General features: G+C 40.2%; 1 protein-coding gene across 1 annotated transcript in view; it reads left to right on the plus strand.

Moving 5' to 3' along the window:
- Positions 1-21,737, plus strand: part of LOC118857996 (antigen WC1.1-like) — a 66,074-nt gene that overhangs the window by 29,106 nt on the left and 15,231 nt on the right. The window contains exons 6-13 of the mRNA XM_036768437.1: positions 97-411; positions 3,390-3,698; positions 3,801-4,115; positions 10,347-10,661; positions 11,427-11,741; positions 18,503-18,811; positions 20,884-21,192; positions 21,295-21,609. Coding sequence (XP_036624332.1) covers positions 97-411; positions 3,390-3,698; positions 3,801-4,115; positions 10,347-10,661; positions 11,427-11,741; positions 18,503-18,811; positions 20,884-21,192; positions 21,295-21,609 — 2,502 coding nt within the window. The remainder of the gene's footprint in view (positions 1-96; positions 412-3,389; positions 3,699-3,800; positions 4,116-10,346; positions 10,662-11,426; positions 11,742-18,502; positions 18,812-20,883; positions 21,193-21,294; positions 21,610-21,737) is intronic.

A 21,737-nucleotide genomic window follows, 5' to 3' on the forward strand; every position in this document is an offset into this window, starting at 1 on the left:
ACACATTATTTCTTGTAGCACAATAGTATTCCATCATAATCACATACCAGCATTTGTTCAGCCTGGGTGTTCCCTCAATTTCTATTTCTTTTCCAGACAGTGACAAAATCCGACTCAGGGGAGGAGAGGGTCGATGCTCTGGACGAGTGGAGATCTGGTACAATGGCTCCTGGGGAACAGTATGTAGTGACTACTGGGGCCCAGAAGATGCTGATGTGGTTTGTCAGCAGCTGGGCTGTGGCTCTGCTCTGCATGCCCCAAGATGGGCTGCATTTGGCCCAGGAAATGGACCCATCTGGTTGGATGATGTACAGTGCAAAGGGACAGAGTCCTTTCTGTGGGACTGCCGTGCAAGGCCCTGGGGTCAGAATAATTGTTACCATACAAGAGATGCTAGTGTCATATGTTCAGGTGAGTGGGAAGAACATTAGATGGGGCTGGGAGCTCTGAGAACAGATATTGAGCTGAAGGACACAGAGCTTCAGTGTGCATATAATTAAGGTTCCACAAGTCTGTCTTCTGGTACCAGGGAAGGGTGTAATCTGATCCTGGGGTCACAGAATTTAGAACTGAACATGAAATTAATGGTCATCATCCCACTGTCTTTACAAAGGAATAAATGGAAGTCCTTGAGGTTATCTGAGTGCCACAAGGTCATGCAAACTAGCAAGTATAATTTGCTGAGAAAATTTTGAACATAGGTCCTGTGATTCCCAGAATTACAAAGCAAGCTCTTCTGTCCTCCAGAGTTCTCTCCAGTCTTGTACTGGAGAGAGAATATGTAGGGATTTGGGAACCTTTCTGATCTGCTTGAATAGAGTATTGGGGGCAGATAGCCTCAACCTTTTCTGGAGCTCTCCATGCCCTTCAAATTCCAGGTCAGACTAGTATCTGGATATTTCTCTGTCTGTCTCACTCTCCTGACTTGAGCAGGAAAAACTGTCTCATCCTAGCTTTTTCTCAGGTTTTCTCTAAGATTTGGTCTGGCACATTTTTATATCTGCTTGGAGGAATTTTTGAGGGAACTCTTGTGTGCTAATCCCTGTCATTCTGTCATCTGGACTCAACTTCCTCATCTGTATAGTTTTATCCTAAGGCATAAAGGTAGACAGAGGGAGATAGAGTCTCCATTCTAAAGCAAATAAACCTAGCAAATAAGAGTATACCAATTGTGAGTAGCAGAAATAAGGCTAACTGCAGAAGTTGGGAGAGATCTTTTAGAGCTGGTGCTTCATGCACGGATATTAATCATTTCCTCTAGTCATTTCTATCTCCATGTCGCTACTGTTCTTCTGGGTGAAGGCGGCCAATACAACTAAGATGCGTCAACTACATTTTCATAGTATAGCTCACAGAGATTGCTCTTGGGGCTCCTGCTCTAAGTACATTATTTTCTGATTATTTAAAAAAAGAAGCTTTTCTGATGTCCTCTAAAGATGGTTTTCTGGCAACCAACAATATCATCTCTGTCCTCACCAGAGTCCATCAACAAATCCACAAAGCTTCTGTTCATCATCACATCTATAAAAATCCCTGTAGCAAATATAACAGAGGCTACATTCAAGTGTCAAAGAATTGTGGGCTCATTTCAGACTCACAGTTTGTCCTGAGTCAGACTATCAAATCATAAAAAATAACAATTAGCTGGTAGAAGTGATTACTTCTTTTCCAAGTCAGCAGAAATGTCATCTGTTTTCTGCTCTCTTTCCACTCCACTCTCTCTCTGTCCCTCTTTCTTTATCTCTCTTTCCTCTCTATTTCTTTATCACTCCCTTTCCTTCCTTTTCTCTCTCTGTCTTTCTCTCTATCTCTCTCTGTTTTTCTCTCTGTCTCTCTCCCTGTCTTTGTCTCTCTCTGTCTGTCTCTCTGTCTCTGTCTCTTTCTTTGTCTCTCTATGTCTCAGTTTCTGTCTCTCCCTCTCTCCCTCTTTCTCTCTTTCTGCCAGAATAATGCTTGCTTTGCCCCATAATTCACACATGTATATATGTGAATTGAACTTCATTGTACTGGCAATTGTATTTCAAACAAACAAGTTCTTTTCTCTTCTTCCTCCCTGATTTCTTACTGTAAAGATGGGCCCTATGGCTTATCATAGTGTTAAAGGAGTGTGTGTATGTAATAGTAATTAAGGTGGGACTTTTTTGCTGTTCTTCTCTTAAGTGCCTTTAATGATTCTGGCCTGTGTTTGAATGGGGCAGATAAAGTGGGATCTTTTTGTCTTGGAATATTTCTCAGCACTGAGACAATTGGGAGTCATTGATTTGTACATGATGTGATACTGGGGATGTGGAAGTCCCCCACACCCAGCCTGGGTGAGTTGAGAGCCCTCAGGACTCCAAACAGGATATAATAGAGGGGAGCTTGGAGTTTGACTTTTGGGGCACACTCATGGAAGGAGTGTTGAGACTCTGGTCAAGATGTAACTGTCCCCCAGCTCTGCCACCCAGATATTGGTGTTTCTCTGGTAACTATGAATTATGATTTGAATCAGACAAGGTCTGTCTGTTGATGTTTGCAATTTCTGTTTGTATCAACCCCCTTGAAGTTCAGGGGGTTGATCTTTTTCCCCTGAACTAAGTGATATTTGTATGTTGGATTAAAGTAAGATTGTTAACCCCTTAACATTGCTTTCCTTAGTAAAGAAGACCAAAGAACCTGTGTTGGCAGCTTCCTGTGTGCTGGTACCCTTACAGTAGGTACTAGCAGAATGTTGCTACACCATATTAAAATGTCCTTTTTTCTAAGCGACAGATTCCTAGCTCTCAAACATTCCGGAAGTAGTAGGAAATTAACCATGAAAAATATGGAAACTGTTCTTGTAATATGGAGTGCAGGATTATAGAAACAACCTTGGACATCTCATAAATCTTTTTTAAAGTCCTTCAGGCAAATATAAAATAGACTCCTCTAAACATCCCTTATCTGAAAAAAGGAAGAAAAAAAGATGAGCAAAACCCCGGAAAAATAAAAAGGAAAAGAAAACCTATTTAGAGTAACCAGGTTCTTGGGGCAGAGGAGATGGTTACTTCTCTAATGGTGAGATGTCATATGAGCTTAATAGTCCTCCTTGGGTGAGAGTCATCCATCCCCTCTGCTCTTTCCATATGCTTCTTTACTCCCTAAAAGAGTGTCAGGATTGCATTTCCTTACATAGGTCAGACATGCTCTCCCAAAGAGTACCAGGATTTAAGTACCTTCCGTTTCCTTTCAGGTTCAATTATAGTCGACATGCTTCCAAGGTATTCATTGTCATATGCTCAGTTAAGGAAAGTTCCTTTGCTTGTTCTCCCTTGGGAATATGCCAGACATAGTCTCACATAATTAATTGTGCCTTTTTTTCTTACCAAGGAAATCTTGGCATTCACTGGAGTCCTTTCTTGTCTTTCTAGGATTTGTCAAGCTGGTTGCTGGGGATGGACCCTGTAATGGGAGGGTGGAAGTAAATTCTGAAAACAAATGGAGCACAGTTTGTGATTGGAATTTTACTCTTTCTACTGCCAAAGTCATTTGTGCTGAGTTACAGTGTGGGACTGCAGTTTCTATCATGAAAAGAGCTCACTTTGGAAGAGGAAATGGACCCATCTGGGACAAAGAAATCCAGTGTAATGGAAGTGAACCGCTTCTGCCATTGTGCCCCACAGTACCACTTCTACAAGGAATATGCAGTCACAGCATGGATGTCGGAGTCATTTGTTCAAGTAAAACTTACACAATGCTTTTGTCCTGCTCCCCCATTGTACTTGATACTGTGACTAGAAAGTCCCAATCACTTTTTTAAAGCCCTGTCTTCTTCTCCCCAGAGTACACAGACTTTCGTCTGATGAATGGAAGCTCCCAATGTGAAGGAATAGTAGAGATCCAAGTTTTGGGGATCTGGAGAAGTCTCTGTGAGTCCCACTGGGACCTGGCAGATGCCAATGTTCTCTGCCATCAGCTCAACTGTGGTGTTGCCACGAAGACTCCAGAAGATGTACATTTCAGCAAAGGAAATGTCCAGATCATAGGGGATACATTTTATTGCACAGGGACTGAGTCTCATTTATGGGATTGTCCTGTGATTATTCTGGGGACTTCCTCTTGTTCCAAAGGCAAAGTTGCCTCTGTGGTCTGCTCAGGTTAGTGAAGGGAAATCTCTAATTTGGACTCAAAGCATATCTCTAGGTGATGGGCCAGGGAAAGCACTGATATGTGCAGGAAGGAAAAGGATAGAAGTGTCTACACCCATCAACAGTCAGGTCGCCCTTTTCAGAATTTATATGAGAGCCATGGCATCTTTTCTCTGGTAGCAAGTATGAAGAGTCCTATCCATGTTATTCTCAATCATGTGTGTCATTTGCACATATTTACTTTATATATGCCATTGTTCATGCCTGACCTTTCTTTGGGAGTTCAATCCCTCAACTACTTTAGAAGAAAATATAGACCTATGCTAATGTATAGTACAAACAGTGAACAAAGAAATTGCCTCTGGACATTGGTAGGAAGGAGGAAGAATAACCAAACTTAGACAGGGAGGACTAGGAATTGTCTAAATTCACATGAAGTTTATTTTCTCAGAGCAAAATTCTGCAAGGACAGAAGAGGTCAGAGAAGATCATAGACATGGGGATACTATTCAGTATGGTGTAGACCATGTTACACCTTTCTCAGAATAAAATTCCAGGACTTTGTAACATGAAAGTTGCAACCTTTGTCTCAAAGGGCCATTTGCAAAAGATCTCCCCATTAGTGGAAATGGATTTCATGAGGGTCAGAGTTTGTGAAAGCTGGAGAAAAGAGAGATCTCTTTGTTTCTACAAAGAGAGATGCTGAGCCAGTAGACCAGGATCTCTCTTCTCTCCAGCTCTTAGTAACTTAATCTCATGAAATCAATTCACACCAATGAAGAGATTCTTGTGCACATAGACTCTTGAGGTAAAGGTTACACAATTTTATCCTCTCTGTCTATTTGTTAGAGGAGGTAGGAGGTGAACTAGGGTAAAACCTTCTCATTAGACATACAAATAGGTCAGGGTGCAGTGTTAAATTCAATTCAAAGATCAGAGGATAAGGATTCTGCAAGGAAAAGGATCTATGTGTTGGATGAGTGCGGGTCATCCAGAGAGTGCTGAGAAAACTTGAGGGAAGAGAGGGTGAACTTATGAAGGATGAAATGGCTGTGGAAACAAAGGTTCACACTCCCCAAGCTTATCAATTTATTAAGCAACAATCCTTTTTTTAAAAAAAATTATTTAATATATTTGGTTTTCAGTATTGATTTTCACAAAAGTTTAAATTACAAATTTTTACCCCATTTGTACCCTCCCACCACTCCAAGATGACGTATATTCTGGTTGCCCCATTCCCCAGTCAGCCCTCCCATCTGTCACCCCACTCCCCTACCATCCCCCTTTCCCTTCTTCTCTTGTAGGGCAAGAAAAATTTTTATGCCCCATTGCCTGTGTATCTTATTTTCTAGTTACATGCAAAAACTTTTTTTTTGGTGTTGTTGTTTTTGAACATCTGTTTTTAAACTTTGAGTTCCAAATTCTCTCCCCTCTTTCCTCCCCACACACCCTCCTAAGAAGGCAAGCAATTCAACATGAGCCACATGCATATCATTATGTAAAACCCTTCCACAATACTCATGTTGTGAAAGATTAACTATGTTTTGTTCCTTCCTAATCTATCCCCCTTTATTGAATTTTCTCCCTTGACCCTGTCCTTTTTGAAAATGTTTGCTGTTGATTACCTCCTCCCCCTGTCTGCCCTCCCTTCTATCATCCCCTCTTTTTTATCTTCTTCCTCCTTCTTTCCTGTGGAGTAAGATACCCAATTGAGTGTGTATGATATTCCCTCCTCAGGTCAAATCCAATGAGAGCACGATTTACTCATTATCCCTCACCTGCCCCCTCTTCCCTTACTACAGAACCACTTTTTCTTGCCACTTTTATGCGAGATAATTTACTCCATTCTATTTCTCCCTTTCTCCCTCACTCAATATATTCCTCAATTATCCCTTAAATTGATTTTAATTTTTTAGATATCATCCCTTCATATTAAACTCACCCTGTGCCCTTTGTGTGTGTGTGTGTATATACCTACACATATACATAAATAGACACACACACACACAAATGTATATATATGTATACACACACACACACACACACACACACACACATACATATATATATATATATATACACATACATATGCATATTCCTTTCAGTTACTACGATATTGAGGTCTCATGAATCATACACATCATCTTTCCTTGTAGGAATGTAAACAAACCAGTTCAACTTTAGTAAGTCCCTTATGATTTCTCTTTCTTGTTTACCTTTTCATGCTTCTCTTCATTGTTGTGTTTGAAAGTCAAATTTTCTATTCAGCTCTGGTCTTTTCACTGAGAAATCTTGAAAGTCCTCTATTTTATTGAAAATCCATATTTTGCCTTGGAGCATGATACTCAGTTTTGCTGGGTAGGTGATTCTTGGTTTTAATCCTAGCTCCATTGACCTCCAGAATATCATATTCCAAGCTCTTCAGTCCCTTAATGTGGAAGCTGCCAGATCCTGTATTATCCTGATTATTTTTCCACAATATTCAAATTGTTTTTTTCTGGCTGCTTGCAGTATTTTCTCCCTGACCTGGGAGCTCTAGAATTTGGCAACAATGTTCCTAGGAGTTTCTTTTTGGGAACTATTTGAGGAGGCGATCAGTGGATTCTTTCAATTTCTATTTTACCTTCTGGCTCTAGAATATCAGGGCAATTCTCCTTGATAATTTCTTGAAAGATGATATCTTGGCTCTTTTTTATCATGGCTTTCAGGTAGTCCAATAATTTTTAAATTCTCTCTCCTGGATCTATTTTCTAAGTCAGTGGTTTTTCCAATGAGATATTTCACATTGTCTTCCATTTTTTTCATTCCTTTGGTTCGGTTCTATAATATCTTGATTTCTCATCAAGTCACTAGCTTCCACTTGCTCCAATCTCATTTTGAAGGTAGTATTTTCTTCAGTGGTCTTTTGGACCTCCTTTTCCATTTGGCTAATTCTGCCTTTCAAGGCATTCTTCTCCTCATTGGCTTTTTGGAGCTCTTTTGACATTTGAGTTAGTCTATTTTTTAAAGTGTTGTTTTCTTCAATATTTTTTCAGTGTCTTTTTGGGTCTCCTTTAGCAAGTCATTGACTTGTTTTTCCTGGTTTTCTTGCATCATTCTCATTTCTCGTCCCAATTTTTCCTCTACTTCTCTAACTTGCTTTTCCAACTCTTTTTTGAGCTCTTCCATGGCCTGAGACCAGTTCATGTTTTTCTTGGAGGCTTTTGGTGTAGGCTCTTGCACTTTGTTGCCTTCTTCAGGCTGTATGTTTTGCTCTTCTTTGTCACCAAGGAAAGATTCCAAAGTCTGAGACTGAATCTGGGTGCGTTTTCATTGCCTGGCCATGTTCCCAGCCAACTTACTTGACCCTTGAGTTTTGCGTCGGGGTATGACTGCTTGTAGAGGAAAGAATACTTTGTTCCAAGTTTGAGGGGATGCGTTGTTGATTTCAGAGCTATTTCTATACAACCAGCTCTGCCACGCCAGCACTCTTCCTTTCTGAAGAACCCCTAACCCGGGCCTGACGCAAATCTTCAGCAGGCTCTGCACTTCTGCTCTGATCCACCACTTAATTCCTCCCACAATGTGTGCCTGGGGCTGGAAGTAACTGCAGCTGTAGTTCTGTAGCTGCACCTCCCCTGCTGCCTCTGGGGTGGTGGCCGAACCATGAACTCTGTCCCCTACAGCTTTTTCCACTAACTTTCTCTGTTGTCTTTGGTGTTTGTGGGTTGAGAATTCTGGTAACTGCCGCAACTCACTGATTCAGGGTGCTAGGGCCTGTTTTGCCCAGCTCCTGGTCTGGTTGGTCCTGCTGCCTCCCACCCTGAGCCGGAGTCTCCTCCACTCCATGTGGGATAGACCTCATCCAGCGACAATCCAGGCTTTCCTGGGCTGGACCCCTGCTTCCCTCTGCTACTTTGTGGATTCTGCAGTTCTAGAATTTGTTCAGAGCCATTTTTATAGGTTTTTGGAGGGATGTGGTAGGGAGCTTACACCCTGCTTTACAGCCACCATCTTGGCTCCACCCCCTTACGCAATAATCCTTAACAAATCTGGACCAGTTAACAATAACTGGTTAAATAGTACTGGGTCAGTTTTGAGATAAAACATGTCGGTTTCTTATAAGAAAATGCATTGCATCAATCTTTGCATCTGACTGAGGTTCTAGTCAGCATAACCTAGGTCCTTAGTTAGGTACAGTTGTACCATCAGGTACAGTTGGTACAATTCACTGCCATGTAAGACTGGGTTCAAAAGATGAAATAATGTTTTCTCCCAATTCCTCCTATTCCATAGTTTTCCCAGAAGATAGAAATTAGACCAGGCCCATGAGTGAATATACCTGAGCTAGGCCAGAATTGAATCACAAGATGGAGTCAGTATGGTTCCCGCAATTCCACTACCACTTGCTATTCTAATCACCCCACTAGGAAAGTCCCAGAGAGCAGGGGAGAAATTTAGAAACAGCTTAGAGTGAGAGGATGCTCCTTTCAGTTGTGCTACACTAGCATCATCCTGGGATGTCATTTCTAGTGATGTGTAAAAGTGGAGAGTTTCTGCTTTTATGTTGTCTTTTTCCTTAGTTACTCAGAAAATCAATCTACTAGTACTTAATAGGTACTTGCTATTTGAAAACCTCAACCTTTTCTCTGTTGAGCTAGGAGAAGAAGGAATTCCTATCTAGCTAGTCCAAAAAAGATACCTGTTCCTCTGGAGCAGGTATTCCTGACTTCCTTTGGGCCATGGCCTCCTTTGATGCAGCTTTGGGACAACTTCTGAGAATAATGTTTTTAATTGATCTCCCCCTCCTGAAAATCAGAAGTTAGGTTGAAGCTGATCATGACCCATAGATTAACAATAGTGAAGGGAGAGGATAAAGTAATTCTACCCTGGTATTCCTTCTCTCTGAGGACAGCTGAGTGGTGTCTGGGCCCAACCTCATGCTTCCCCTCCTGGTGGGAATTAAAGTCTCCTTTGGAGAAAGGGAGGTGAAGAAGCTAGGTAGAGAGGCAGCTAGGTGGTGCAGTGCATACAGGGTAGGGCCAGGGATAGGGAAGACCTGGGTTCAAATTTGACCTCAGATAATTACCAGCTGCATGTGCCTGGGGAAATCACTTAACCATGTTTGCCTCAGTTTACTCATCTGTAAAATGACCTGGAGAAGGAAATGGCAAAACAGCCCAGTATCTTTGCCATGAAAACCCTAAGTTTGGTGACAAAGAGTCAGGCATAAATGAAATGACTAAACTACAACAAGAAGGGGAGAAGAAGGATACACATATCTGTTCTTTCTCACTTAGTGCCACACAATGAAAACCCCAAGTGAGAGGGACAGCCCTTTGCACACATTAGGTCACAGAACATACAGGCCTCTCTACACAAAGCCCCTGGCTACAGGTGGGGCTCTACTTACATAAACAAGAGACCAATTATAATGAAGTATAGTTATATATATATATATATATATATATATATATATAAATCATTTATTTATTTTAAAAACAATATTTTATTTTTCCTAATTACGTGTAAAGATAATTTTTAACATTTAAAATTTTTTTAGTTTCAAATTTTCTCCCTCTCCTCTTCCCTCAACTCCCAAATCGTGGAGCAGTATTTATCAACATATTTTAAAGCAAACTGGTGTACTCAAAGGGAAAAAAAATTCCTCTTCTACACTTTAAGACATAGGCTGCTGTCAGAAATATGGTAGGGGGAAGCTAAACTATATAGTTTATAGGTGTGAAGCAGAGGTTGTAGCAGAGGGTGAGCAAAGCCTGAGGAAGGATGATCAGCTAGATGTGCTGCCACCTTTCTCTCATAAACTCTTCCTTATAAAAGGTCACAGGCTTTTTGGGCACTCTGTGTATGGAGGGTGGAGTTGTGGGAGTGGAACAATAGAACTGTCAAGGAGAACAATTCTGTTCGACTTGGTAGAGCCCAAACCTGCCTTCTTAGACCAGGAAATCCCTTTGTCCCTCCCTCACAATTTGCTGACCCTCTCTTCTCACCCAGTGCCTTTCTTCAAGGTATATATTTAACTTAATTATCCCCTCCCAAATTAAAAATTCCGGCCCTGGATTTCAGCTGTGTGTGCTTTTTTTCAGGAAACCTGACACAGTCTCTCACATTAAATAATTCACAGTCTGAAAAGGAAAAGGCAACTGTCCTATTTTCAGGTAAGAAAGAAAATTGGACAATCTGAGAAACTCTTCTCTCTCCTGGGGAAATTTTGCAATTAATCTGATTTTCTCCCTATAGAAAATGGACAGGTTCGTCTGTTGAATGGAAGAGGTCCCTGCTCTGGAAGAGTTGAAGTCTATTACAATGGTACATGGGGGACCATCTGTGATGATTCTTGGGACCTAAGTGATGCCCACGTAGTGTGCAGGCAGCTGGGCTGTGGAGTGGCCCTCGAAGTCATGGTCTTTGCTCACTTTGGACAAGGATCAGGCCCCATCTGGCTGGATGAGCTTAATTGCTCTGGAAATGAACATCATCTAGGGGAGTGCCCTGCCATCCATGGGGGTCAGCATGACTGCAGACACAAAGAGGATGTGGGAGTCCTCTGCTCAGGTCTGGGCCACATACATCCCACTCACACTGAGGGACTTATGGGAGCACTGAGGAGGTGGGTCTTAGATACCTGATGGAGCAGGAACTGATTCAGACAGGGAGGAGGACTTCCTCTCCCAAATAGAGTTATCCCTAGAATTCAGTTTCAGGGCAAGGCTTCTTATCTGCAGGGTGGTTTTATTCATCTGCAATAATTGAATAGGTTGGTCTCCTCTTTTCTAAAGACACACACACACACACACACACACACACATATATATATATATGTATTTGTATCTATGTATATATATACATATATGCATGTATATGCATATATATACATCCACATATATGTATATGCATATGTGTGTGACTGTGTGTGTGTGTGCGTGCGCGCGTGCGTGCATGCGTGTGTGCACGCATGCGTGCATGTGTGTGTAATCCTCATGCCTTCATTTCCCAGTACAGTGCTATTCACAGAATAGGTATACAATATGTGTCTTCTGTTTGGATTTACTTTGGTGGTTCACAGATACACACTGATTTTGAAAGTGTGAAACTGAGTAGTGAAATCACAGTCAAGACGTTCCTGTCTTTTTCATTGGGAGTGACAAGACAGAGAGAAATGCTCAGAAATATAGAGCAAGTAATTCTGTAAAAAAAGATCTGGGTTCTGTGTCTATCCAGTGGAGACTCCACAGCAGAGCCAGAGAACCTAATGCAATTTCAGAGGAGGAGACCCAAATGTACCCTCTTATTGTGTCATACCTCCCTCTCCATTTACAGAATCCCTGGATCTCAGGCTGGTGAGTGAGGACCATAAGTGCTCTGGGTGGCTAGAAGTTTTCTACAATGGAACATGGGGTAGTGTTTGCTCCAACTCCATGGAAGACAACACAGTATCAGTGATTTGCAGACACCTGAGTTGTGGTTCCAAGGGGCATATTGAAACATTTTCTAGCCCCCGAAATGACTTGCAGTTCAGGTGGATAGACAAAATCAACTGCCAAGGTCAAGAATCCTTCCTCTGGCATTGTCCTTCTCAATCTTGGGGCCAGAATTCTTGTCAGCAGGGAGAGGAAGCCCTTATCGCATGTGAAGGTAAGTACATCTGTTTCTTCTGTTTGAATACTTTTAATGGGATTATTATTATTATTATTATTATTATTTTAGTGTAAGTGGATTCAATCTGTGGGCAAGGTTTAGATCCAAATTTATTTCGATGCATCCAAGTAAACAGCAGAAGAGACCTAGGTTCGTAGGAGTTATGTGACAAAGACCTCAGTATTTTTTTTTATTTTAGTTGACTAAAACCTTGATGTAAACAAATTGTGAATCAGTCTTTCTTTCCTTCACAATTCCTGTCCTCAAAGCAAGAGATTAAATATTCCCTCAAACACCCTAACCTCCCACTTCTTCACCTTATTCATTTCCAAAGACTTCCATCCAACTCAGAGATGCAAAAAGATGGTCATACTCTTGTTCTTGCTATCACCTACAAGTGTTCCACTTCTATGTTTGTGAACTCTGAAATTCCTTTATCTGATCATAATTGATAGTCACTGCACCTCTTCCTCTTCCGTACAACCTCCTAACTCTATTCCTCAATCTCACCATGACCTCCACTCCTCAGCTGTTTCCAAGGTCATCATTCCTGCACTAGCTAAACTCTCCTCCTTGATTTCTTGGTGAGCTGGTTCATCCCTTTGTCTATTTTCTTCTATTAAATCTTTTTTCTGCCTTATACTATCACCAAAGTTGCCCTTCTAAGCCTCAGTCCTAGTTTATTGCCACTGCCTCTGCTCCTACTCAGGGAAACCTGAATGAAACTAGAGAAAATCATGAAACCATGCTGACTGAGTTCACCACGAATACATTACATAACTTTAATTGGGCGCTACCTATATCAAGTGAATCCCTAATTGATTCACTAGCCCACTCTCCATGGTGGCTTTTTCAAATGTTTTCATCCCTCTTCCAATCTCCTCTCACCTTCCTTCTCATCCTTGTCTCATATTTCCCAGCAAAAATTGAAGTCATTCATCACACACTCCCTATTCTTCCCTCCACATATCATCTCACCCTGATACTTTCTGTCACTATCTCTTCCTTCACCCCTGCCTCACATAAAGAGATGACTCTTCTTGCTAAGGCAATTCTTGTCTACTAACAACTCCTCTACCACATACAAAGGTATTCCTCTCCTCAGTGTTGTAAAAAGATCCTCTCACTTAATCCACTATCACAATCCACAGGCCCAGACCTGTAACAATCCACTAGCTATCATTCTGTATTTTCTCCACCTATGATAGCTAAAAACCTTGTGAAGTTTACCTACTATATGTTATTCCACTTCCATTTGCCTAACTGTGAATGGGAATTGGATGAATTCTCCCATAAAAGGGAAAAGGATAGCTGAATGGATTAAAAACCATAATTCTACAGTATGTTGTTTACCAGAACCACATTTGAAACAAGGGGAAACACATAGGGTAAAGGTAAAAGACTGGAGAAGAATATATTATGCTTCAGCTAAAGTAAAAAAAAAAACAGGGGTTGCAATCTTAATCTCAGACAAAGCAAAAACAAACATATATCTAATGAAAAGTGATAAGGAAGGACCTGTATCTTGCTAAAAGGCACCATAAACAATGAAGCAATATCATTACTTAACATATATGCGCCAAGTGCTATAGCATACAAATTCTTAGATGTGAAATTAAGGGAATTAGAGGGAGAAATAGACAGCAAACCTATACCAGTGTGGGATCTCTACCTCCCCGTCTCTGAACTTGATAAATGTAACCTCAAAATAAACAAAAAAAGAAGTTAAAGAGGTGAAAAGAATTTTAGAAAAGGCAGATATGATAGACCTCTGGAGAAAACGAAATGGGGATAAAAAGGAATATACTTATTTGTCAGCTGTACATGGCACATACTCAAAAACTGGCCATGTACTTGGGCATAACAACCTCACAATCCAGTGCAGAAAGTCAGAAATAGTCAATGCATCCTTTTTAAATCATAATACAATAAAAATTATTTGGAAAAAGGGACCATGGAATAATAAACTAAAAATTAATTGCAAACTAAGTAATCTAATTCTAAAGAATGAGTGGGCCAAAGAACAAACCATAGAAACAATTAATAACTTCATTCAAGAGAATGACAATAACAAATGACAAATAATGACACAACATACCAAAAGTTACGGGGTGCAACAAAAGCTGTTCTTTGGGGAAGTTTTATATCTCTAAATTCTCACATGAATAAAATAGTGAAAAAGGAGATCAATGAATTGGGTATGGAAGTAAAACAACTAGAAAAAGAACATATTGAAAATCCCAAAATAACACCAAATTAAAAATACTGAAAACCAAAGGAGGGATTAATAAAACTGAAATGAGAAATATATTGAACCAATAAATAAAACTAAGAGCTGGTTTTATGAAAAGATCAATAAAATTGATAAACCTTTTGTCAAGTTGATTTAAAAAAGAAAGAAGAAAATCAAATTACCAGTATCAAAAAAGAAAAGGGTGAATTCATCTACAATGAAGAGGAAATGAGAACAATAATTAGGAGTTATTTTGACCAATTGTATGCCCATAAATTTGACAACCTGAGGGATATGGATGAATAGTTACAAAAATATGAATTGTCCTGGTTAGCAGAACAGGAAGTGAAATACCTAAATAACCCCATCTCAGAAAAAGAAATTGAAGAAGAACTCAATGAGCTCCCTAGGAAAAAATCACCAGGGCCAGATGCTTTTACATGTGAATTCTATAAAATATTTTAAGAACAATTAAATTCCATGCTTTATAGACTATTTGGGTAAATAGATGAAGAAGGAATCCTACCAAATTCTTCTTATGACACAGATATGGTATTAATAACCAAACCAGGAAGAGTCAAAACAGAGAAAGAAAACTATAGTGTAATTTCCCTAATGAATACTGATGCAAAAATTTTAAATAAAATAGTAGCAAAATGATTGCAACAACTTATCATGAGAATAATACACTATGATCACGTAGGATTTATTCTAGTATTTCAAGGCTAATTCAATATTAGAAAAACTATCATCATAATTAATCATATCAACAACAAAATTACCAGAAATCATATGAATATCTCAATAGAAGCAGAAAATGCTTTAGAGAAAATACAACATCCATTCCTATTAAAAACATTAGAAAGAATAGGAATAAATGGAGGCTTCCTTAAAATTTTAAGTAGCATCTACCTAAAACCACCAGCAACAATTATATGTAATGGGCATAAACTAGATCCATTCCCAATAAGATCAAGGGTGAAACAAGGATGTCCATTATCACCCCTACTATTCAATTTGCTACTAGAAATGTTAGCTCCAGTAATAGGAGAAGAAAAAGAAATTGAAGGAATTAGAACAGGCAAAGAAGAAACTAAGTTATCACTCTTTGCAGTCAATATGATGATTTACTCAGAGAATCCTAGAGAATCAAGTAAAAAACTACTTGAAATAATGAAAACTTTAGCAAAGTTGCAGGATATAAATAAACCCACATAAATCCGCAGCATTTCTATATATTACTAACAAAGCCCAACAGCAAGAAATAGAAAGAGAAATTCCACAAAAAGTTACTGTAGACACTATAAAATATTTGGGAGTCTATTTGCCAAGACAAACCTAGGGTCTACGTGAACATAACTGTGAAAGACTTTTCACACGAATAAAGTCAGACCTAAATAAGTGGAAAAATATCAGTTGCTCATTGTTAGGCCAAGCTAATATAATAAAAATGACGATTTTATCTAAATTAATTTATTTATTCAGTGCCATACCAATCTAACTACTAAGAAATTATTTTACGGAGCAGGATAAAATAATAACAAAGTTCATCTGGAAGAACAAAGGGTCCAGAATATCAAGGGAATTAATGAAAAAAAATGTTAGGTAAGGTAACATAGCCATACCATATATTAAATTGTAGCATGCAGCAGCAGTCATCAAAACTATTTGGTACTGGCTAAGAAGAAGAGTAGTGGACCAGTGGAATAGGTTAGGTATACAAGATGCAGTAGTCAAGAACTATAACAATCTAATCTTTGATAAACCCAAAGAATCCAGCTTCTGGGCTAAGAACTCACCATTTCACAAAAACTGCTGGGAAAATTGGAAAAGAGTATGGCAGAAACTGGACAGAGACCAATATGTTACACCATATACCAAAATAAAGTCAAAATGGGTTCATGATTTAGGAGTAAAGGCTGATCCTATAAGCAATTTGGGAGAGCAAGGAATAGTTCACCTGTCAGATTTATGGGAAACAGAAGAATTCATGACCCAACAAGTGATAGAGAGCACTATAAAACGTAAAATGGATCATTTTGATTAGGTGAAATTGAAAAGTTTTTGTATAAACAAAGCCATTGCAACAAAGATTAGGCATCAAGCAGAAAACTGGGAGAAAATCTTTACAACTCTGATAAAGGCATCATCTCTAAAATATACAGGGAACTGAGTCCAATTTGTAGGAATACAAGTCATTCCCCAATTGAGAAATGGTCAAAGGATATGAACAGGCAGTTTTCAGAGGAAGAAATTAAAGATATCTATAGGCACATGAAAAAATGCTCTAAATCATTATTAATCAGAGAAATGCAAATCAAAACAACTTTTAGGTACCACATCTCTCCTGTCACATTCCCTAACATAACAAAACAGGAAAATGATAAATGCTGGAGAGCATGTGGGAAAATTGGAATGTTGCTGGTGGAGTTGTGAACAGATCTAGCCATTCTGGAGAGCAATTTGGAACTATGCCCAAAGGGCTATAAAAATGTGCATACTCTTTGATCCAGCAATACCACTCTTAGGGCTGTATCCTAAAGAGATCACACAAGGGGTAAAGGGATCTGTATGTACAAAAATATTTATAGCAGCTGTTTTTGTGGTAGCAAAAAGTTGGAAATCAAGGGGATGCCCATCAACTGGGGATTGACTAAAGAAGTTGTGGTATATGAATGTAATGGAATACTATTGTGCAATAAGAAATGTTGAAGATACAGACTTCATAATAACCTGGAAAGACCTACATGATATGATGCTGAGTGAGAGGAGCAGAACATTGTACTCAGCCACAGACATATTGATTCTGCGATGACTAACTTTGATAGACTTGGCTCTTTTCAGCAATAGAAGGTTCAAAGACAGCCCCAAAGGTCTCATTATGGAAAGAGCTATCTACATCCAGGTAAAGAGCTATGGAGTATGAATGCGGGTTGAAGGAAACCATCTGCTCTCTTTTTTTCCTATATCTTTTTCTTTGGTTTTGTTTCTTCTTATCATGATTTACTCCAGTGTTCATGGTTCTTCTTTACAACTTGACTATTGTCTAAATATATTTAATGCAAAGGTATATGTAAGACATATATCAGATTCCATGCCATCCTGGGGGGAGGGAGGAGGGCAGGGAGGAGAAGAAAATTTGGAACTCAAAAGCCTGTGGAACTTAGTGTTGTAAGCTAGAAATAAAAAAAATCTGAAAAAAAAGAATTTGGGTGCTATATCATTTGGTGCATATATGTTTAGTAGTGATATGACTTCATTGTCTATGGTACCTTTTAACAAGATATAGTTTCTTTGTTTATCCCATTTAATTGAACCTATTTTTGCTTTTGCTTTGAGGTCATGATTGCTACCTCTGTTTTTTTTTAACTTCAGCTGAAACATAATGGATTCTGCTGTAGCCTTTTACTTTGCTCTACATGTGACCCTCTGATTCATGTGTGTTTGTGTAAAGAGCGTATTCTAGGATGCTGGTTTTCAATCCACTACACTATATGCTTCTGTTTTATAGGTGCTCACTCATTTTCATGCTTATTTCTTGATGTTTAACTCTGTGTTAAAGTCAGTCTCTGCTATCATGGTGGAAGGGACACTGTCTGAAATATCAGTGCTCTCCTGGCCTGTATTCTGGTCTAAGAGTGACCACAATTATTCTTTTCTGCCCTGGTACTCTGACTAGGTCCTGGTCCCACGTGCCTGGGAACTCTATTGTGTTGCTTCACCTTGCCCTAGGACTGTGACCTGGAACTGAGTATGAGCAATTCAACAGGATTCTGCAACCAGTGCCAGCAAAGAGTCTCTTATAATCTCCTTCTCACCATTTGTCCAACCCTCTTATCATCTGTGGGCTGAGAGCTCCAGAAGACACTGTCACAAATTCAGTTGCCCCCAAGGACTGCTGCTGGCTAGTGTTGGGTGTGGCCTGCTACTTGCTGCCTTGTGCCAGGGCCTGAGGCCTCACTTGCAGGTGTGGCAGGCACTGGACTGCATTCCCGTCTTTGCCTTTTGAGACAGAAGTTTCCTGCTAACCTTTTAAGTTGTCTTGGGCTGGAATATTGTTTCACTCAGGGCTTTTGTTGGCTTTGCTGCTCCAGAGTATCTTTTGAGGAATTATTTTAAAGTTGTTTGGAGGGCAATTTGGGAGAAGTTGTGTAAGTCCTTGCCTTTCCTCCACCATCTTTGCACTGCCTCTTCAAAGGTGACCAATTCATCTTGTATAGAGCTTGTTTGTACAAAGTTAATGATCCTTTTTAAAGCACCTACCATGGGCTAGGCACTGTACTAAGCCCTGGCGATAACAAGAAAGACAAGAAAGCAGTCCTCACCTTCAAAGAGCTCAAAGTCTAATGGGGGAGACAACATAGAAACAGCTTTGTGCAAACGTGAAATATACAAGAAGGAAATTGACTGCCCAACCTCAGGTCACTACACAGGTATCTCAGTTCATCACTCTCTCTATCTGGGGCTCTCAGAGGTTCACCACTTCCAAGCTCGAGTATAACAGGGGATTCTGCTTCCTTTCCAGAGAAAGACAAACTCCGACTCAGAGGAGGAGAGACCCCGTGCTCTGGACGAGTGGAGATCTGGCATGATGGCTCCTGGGGGACTGTATGTGATCCCTCACAGGGCCTAAAAGCAACTGGTCATGTGGTGTGCCAGCATCTGGGCTGTGGCTCTGCTGTGACCGCTGTGCGAGGGGCTCCATTTGGCCCAGGAGAAGGGATCATCTGGCTGGTACAGTGTAGAGGGACAGAGGCTTCTCTGTGGGATTGCCATAGAAGGATAGTGCAAAATTCCTGTATTCATGGATCTGATGTCGGTGTCATGTGCTCAGGTGAGTGGGACGGACATAAGATGGGGCTGGGAGCTCTGAAATCAGATATTGAGCTGGAGAACATGGGGCTAGAGTGTGCATCTAAATGGAGCTCCCACAGGTCTGTCGTCTGGTAATAGGGGAGGCCATAATTTGATCCTGGGGTTATAGAATTTAGAACTAAAAGTAAAATTGATGGTCATTATCTGTCTTTACTTTATAAAGGAGGAAATAGAAGTCCAGTGAGATTATCTGACTGCAGCAAAGTCACACAGACTAATAAGTATAATTTGCTGTGACGCCCAGAACTACAATATCTCTTCTGTCCTCCAGAGCTCTCTCCAGGCTTGTACTGGGGAGAGAATATGTAGGGGATTTAGGAACTTTTCTGATCTGCTTGTGTAGAGTTTTTGGGGCAGATCACCTCTCCCTTTTCTGGAGCTCTACATGCTCTTCAAATTCCTGGCCAGACTAGTATCTGGAGATTTCTCTGTCTGTTTCACTGTCCTGACATGAGCTGGAGAAAATGTCTCATTCTCACTTTTTCTTAGATTTTCTATATCGATATTTGGTCTGGCATATTTTTTATATCTGCTTGGAGGAGTTTTTTGAGGGAACTCTGTGTGCCCATTCCTGTCATTCTGTCCTCTGGATTCTACCTCCTCATCTGTATAGTTTTATCCTAAGGCATAAAGGTACACAGAGGGAGATAGAGTCTCCATTCTAAAGCAAATAAACCTAGCAAATGAGAGTATACCAATTGTGAGTAGCACAGATAAGGCTAACTGCAGAAGTTGGGAGAGATCCTTTGGAGCTGGTGCTTCAGGCACTGATAATAATCATTTCCTCTTGTTATTTCTATCTCTGTGTTGCTTCTATTCCTCTGGGTGAAGGGGCCTACTACAACTAAGCTGCATGAATTACATTCTCGTAGTGTAGTCCAGAGAGATTGCTCTTGGGGATCCTGCTCTAAGTGCATTATTTTCTGCATATTTCAAAAACAGAAGCTTTTCTGATGTCCTCTAAAGATGGTTTGCTGGCAAACAACATCTACTCTGTCCTTACCATAGTCCATTGCCAAATCCACAAAGCTTCTCTTCTTCGTATCTACAAAAATCTCTGCAGCAAATGTGACAGATGCTCTCATCAACTGTCAACATATTGTGGGCTCATTTCAGACTCCCAGATTGAGGAAAATGGTTTGTCCTGATTCAGACTATCAAATTGTAAAAAAAGATCCATTGGTAGCAGTGATTCCTTCCTTTCCAAGTCAGCAGAAATGTCACCCGTTTTCCTGTCTCTTTCTCTCTCTCTTTCTCACTCTCTGTCTCTGTCTCTCTTTATCTCTCTTTCCTCTTTTTTTTTCTTCTTCCTCCCTGATTTCTTACTGTGATGGTATTCCCTCATGGATTATCATAGAGTTAAAGTAGTATGTATGTTAAAATGTCCTTATTTCTTAGCACCTGAGTCCTAGCTCTCAAACATTTCAGAAGCAGTAGGAAATTAACCATGGAAAAATATGGAAACTCTATTTGAGATATGTGGTGCAGAATTACAGAAAGGACCTTGGAATCTCATAAATCTTTTACAAAGCCCTTCAGGCAACTGAAATATGGACTACTCTAAGCTTCCCCTATCTGAAAAAAGGAAGAAAAATGATGAACAGAGCTCCAGAAAATGAAAAAGAAAAGAAAACCTATTTAGAGCAACCAGGTTCTTGGGGTAGAGGAGATGGTTACTTCTCTAACGATGAGATATCATGAGTCTAATTCTCCTCCTTGGGTCTCTGCTGTTTCCATATGCCTCTTCCTTGCCTAAAAGAGTAGCAGGATTGCATTTGCCTACATAGGTCAGACATACTCTCACAAAGAGTACCAGGCATTAAGCACCTTCAGTTTCATTTCATGTTCAGTCATGGGCCACATGCTGTCAAGATACTAATCGTCATATGCTCAGTTAAGGAAAGTTCCTATGCTTCTTGTTCTTTGGGAATATTTCAGACAGAGTTGCACATAATTAATTGTGTCTTTTTCCTCACCAGGGAAATCTTGGCATTTAGGGCCAATCACTGGAGTTCTTTCTTGTCTTTCCAGGATTTGTCAAGCTGGTTGCAGGGGATGGGCCCTGTAATGGGAGGGTAGAAGTAAATTCTGAAAGAAAAATGAGCACAGTCTGTGATTGGAATTTTACTCTTTCTACTGCCAAAGTCATCTGTGCTGAGTTACAGTGTGGGACTGCAGTGTCCATCATGAAAGGAGCTCACTTTGGAAGAGGAAATGGACCCATCTGGGACAAAGAATTCCAATGTAATGGAAGTGAACCTCTTCTGTCATTGTGCCCCACAGTACCACTTCCACAGGGAAAATGCAGTCACAGCATGGATGTTGGAGTCATTTGTTCAAGTAAAACTTACTCAATGATTTTATCCTGCTCCCACATTAGATTTGATACTGAGATTAGAAAATCCCAGTCATTTTTCTAAAGCCCTGTCTTCTTCTCCCCAGGGTACACAGACTTTCGTCTGATGAATGGAAGCTCCCAATGTGAAGGAAGAGTGGAGATCCAAGTTTTGGGGACCTGGAGAAGTCTCTGTGAGTCCCACTGGGACCTGGCCGATGCCAACGTTCTCTGCCATCAGCTCAACTGTGGTGTTGCCATGAAGCCTCCAGAAGACGTACATTTTGGCAAAGGAAGTGTCCAGATCATAGGGGATACATTTTATTGCTCAGGGACTGAGCTTCATTTATGGGATTGTCCTGTGATTATTCTAGGGACTTCTTCTTGTTCCAAAGGCAAAGTTGCCTCTATGGTCTGCTCAGGTTAGTGAAAGGAAATCTCTAATTTGGACTCAAAGCATATCTGTAGGTGATGGGCCAGTGAAAGCATTGATAAGTACAGGAAGGAACAGGATAGTAGCGTCTACACCCATCAAGAGTCAGGTAGCCCC

Source organism: Trichosurus vulpecula, chromosome 7 (assembly GCF_011100635.1).
Source record: "Trichosurus vulpecula isolate mTriVul1 chromosome 7, mTriVul1.pri, whole genome shotgun sequence".
Classification (NCBI taxonomy): domain Eukaryota; kingdom Metazoa; phylum Chordata; class Mammalia; order Diprotodontia; family Phalangeridae; genus Trichosurus; species Trichosurus vulpecula.